This window comes from Stigmatopora argus, chromosome 1, assembly GCF_051989625.1.
Source record: "Stigmatopora argus isolate UIUO_Sarg chromosome 1, RoL_Sarg_1.0, whole genome shotgun sequence".
Taxonomy (NCBI): Eukaryota; Metazoa; Chordata; class Actinopteri; order Syngnathiformes; family Syngnathidae; genus Stigmatopora; species Stigmatopora argus.
Window position 1 is genome coordinate 31341481 of NC_135387.1, and position 2645 is coordinate 31344125.

General features: G+C 51.5%; 1 protein-coding gene across 2 annotated transcripts; it reads left to right on the forward strand.

Annotated features, from left to right (window-relative positions):
- The first annotated feature begins 198 nt into the window (after window positions 1-198).
- On the forward strand, window positions 199-2645 carry LOC144087064 (pancreatic progenitor cell differentiation and proliferation factor B-like). Of its 2 annotated transcripts, none has more exons than XM_077617345.1 (5): window positions 199-458; window positions 1515-1629; window positions 1984-2061; window positions 2135-2210; window positions 2318-2645. In XM_077617345.1, the coding sequence occupies exons 2-5, from the start codon at window positions 1575-1577 to the stop codon at window positions 2445-2447; spliced, it is 339 nt and encodes a 112-aa protein (XP_077473471.1). In that variant the 5' UTR covers window positions 199-458; window positions 1515-1574; the 3' UTR covers window positions 2448-2645. The 2 variants fall into 2 exon arrangements, with proteins under 2 accessions (XP_077473471.1, XP_077473480.1); XM_077617354.1 differs by lacking the exon at window positions 199-458 and adding an exon at window positions 498-674.

Below are 2645 nucleotides of genomic sequence, written 5' to 3' on the forward strand. Positions count from 1 at the left end.
CATTGTGTATTCCCTTCACGCTTCTGGGGTCAGGGCGGCGCCCTCTGTCGACGAGGCATGGAAAATTCCGGGATTTGAGTTTGCTCGATGGGAGGGTGGGGCAAGGGGGCAGGATGTTTCCGCTAGTGTGGTGAGTTGTTGTGAGTGAGGCACAAGGTCACGTTCCTTCTCTTCGGGCCCGCCTCTCGCTTTTAGCTCCGCCCCCTGAGCGAATAAAAGTATCGGGGCCGCCTCGGTGCGCCAAACATCGTCCCCCGAACGAGACAAGATCATCCATCCATCCGTCCATCCTTCCTTCCGTCCTCCCCTCGCCGACGTCCATCCGTCCTCGAATCCGAACCCTGCAAATGGGTCTTCGAGACCACTGAGAAGAAGCTCTTCTCCTCTCCTCTGCCATCCGAAACCTCGCAGCCAGTCCGCCAGCAGAGAGCCTTTGCCAAGGGTTCCCACCCACAACGGTGAGTACGTACTAGTTTATAGTCGGACCGGATCAGACCGGAGTTTGTTTACGCGCTCACGGAAGAGAAAGAGAAAGCGGACCACTTGGTGGCCTCCAAAATGGAGCGACCGAACAGTTCTTCCAAGAAATAAGAGATAAGATATGTCGTTGGTGGGGCCAGAACGTGAAGTGGCGGCCATTTTAACGCGTTAGGGAGACTTTCAGGAGAGATAGAGTAAGAAGTTTTTCTTCTTCCCCTGTTTAAAATCCACGCTCCCTTCCTTGCGCAAGTACTTCACCGACGGCGACGGCGAAAGACGTCCAATCTGGTGGCCTCGTCGGCGTCTATCGGGCATCTAGGCAAAGACATGTCCTATATATGTTGTTGCCAATGTTTTGGAGCCCCGGGGGCATCGCATCGTTGTGGTGAGGGCGTCAATCGAAGCATGTTGTTCACCAAATGCAAACGTATGCTTCTGTAGTACAAACAGCAGGGAGAGGATTTAAGAATATGTCACGTTACATTCTTTAAATCTTAAAAATACATTTGAAGAGAGTCCCTATGAGTTTATCTTCCCAATTTTCTGAGCTGAAGCGATTTTTTTTCCCTGCTTCCGGCGCAGCGTGCTTTTATTGTGAAAGGTCGGTTTGTTTTCGAAGAGGGCCGCTGATGCTAATCCTGCCGCCATCTGCCCAAGCTCACCTGGTTTAACTTTAAGATTCATCTGCTCCTCCAATCTGTGCAATCCGTGCTATTTTGTAGTCCCAAAAGAGTGTTTTTCCTGGTGTTTTAGGACCATTTGACTTTTACCCCTAAAATTTCCTGATTTGCCACTTTCCTATCGCCCCGATCTAAACAAGAAATAAGCAAAAAAGGTAAGTATCTGGAAATGGCGACCTGGCAATGCTCCAAAAACTACAGGGAGTGTAGAGACTCACACGAGATCCAGGAATGCCCCTAAATTCAACAGGAAGTGACCCGTCAAGCGCCTGAATGAACACCGGAGCTTCTTCAAGCGCCTCAAGATTGTAAAATCTGGATCTGAGTGTGTTTGTCTTCCTTTTTTTATTCCAGGTTGCTGAATTTCATCCATCGTTTTAGCGGTCGGTTTTCCACCTCAAGTCAAGAAAAAAAATGGCAGCCATTCCATCCGGCGGCTCCCTGGTGGCCACTCACGATTACTACAGAAGTAAGTGGCTCGCCTGGGGCTCAAAATGGCGGACAGTATGCTTAAAGGAACTTTGAAAGTGGCCTCGGATTGGCAAAACAAATTAAAATCTTATTTGGGGCGAGGAGAGGAGAATTGGCCGCCTAACCACGCCCACATGTGAAGGACGCCTCAACAACAGTGGCCCAGAATTGCAATTAAAAATAAATCATGGGGGTGTGGCTTGAAAATGCCCCCAAAAGCCAACAGGAAGTTGAAATGGAAAATCAAGAAGGGCCCCGGAGCTAACTTGCGTTTGCTAGCTCAGTATTTCCAGCCGCTATAGCCTGATTGATGGACGGATGGGCGAAATATTAATTGGTAATTTGTTTTCAGGGCGCATAGGCTCCACCTCCAGCAGCAGCTCTTGCAGCAGCGCCGAATACTCGGGAGAGGTCATCCCGCACCACCCCGGTAAGAAGGCGACGTGGTCCCAATCCCGACGACCCGCCCCCTAACGCTCCGATCCTTTCCCTTCCCCATGCAGGACTTCCCAGGCAAGACTCGGGCCACTGGTGGACCTCCTTCTTCTTCGCCAAGCCCGCCGCCGCCGAGAACCAGAAGTAAGTGGTCTCGGGGAAATGGCTACCCCGGGTAGATCTTTCAAACGTCGTTTCTGCGACGGAAAACGTCCCCGTCCTGACTTTTGCGCTCTGTTTTTTTGCGGTAGAAACGGCATCTACGCGGTGGCCAACGGACAGGTGACCTGCGCGGCCCGGGAAATGATCTTCAAGCGGCGGGACTCCGCCCCGTCCGAGCCCGCCGCCCCGCCCCCGGCCGCCGCCTCCTCCTCGTCTTAGAGCCCCCTCCCCTTCCCCTCGGCGCCGACTTGCCGTCGCGTTCCGGACGGAGATGACGGCGCCGAACGACCAACCTTTTTGCTTTTCTCATTTTTTTGCCTGTATGCTTTTATTTGTACGACGACCAAAAAAAAAAAAGTTTTCCATTTCTATGCGATTTGTCAACATGATGCATCCAAATAAAACATGAAAATTATA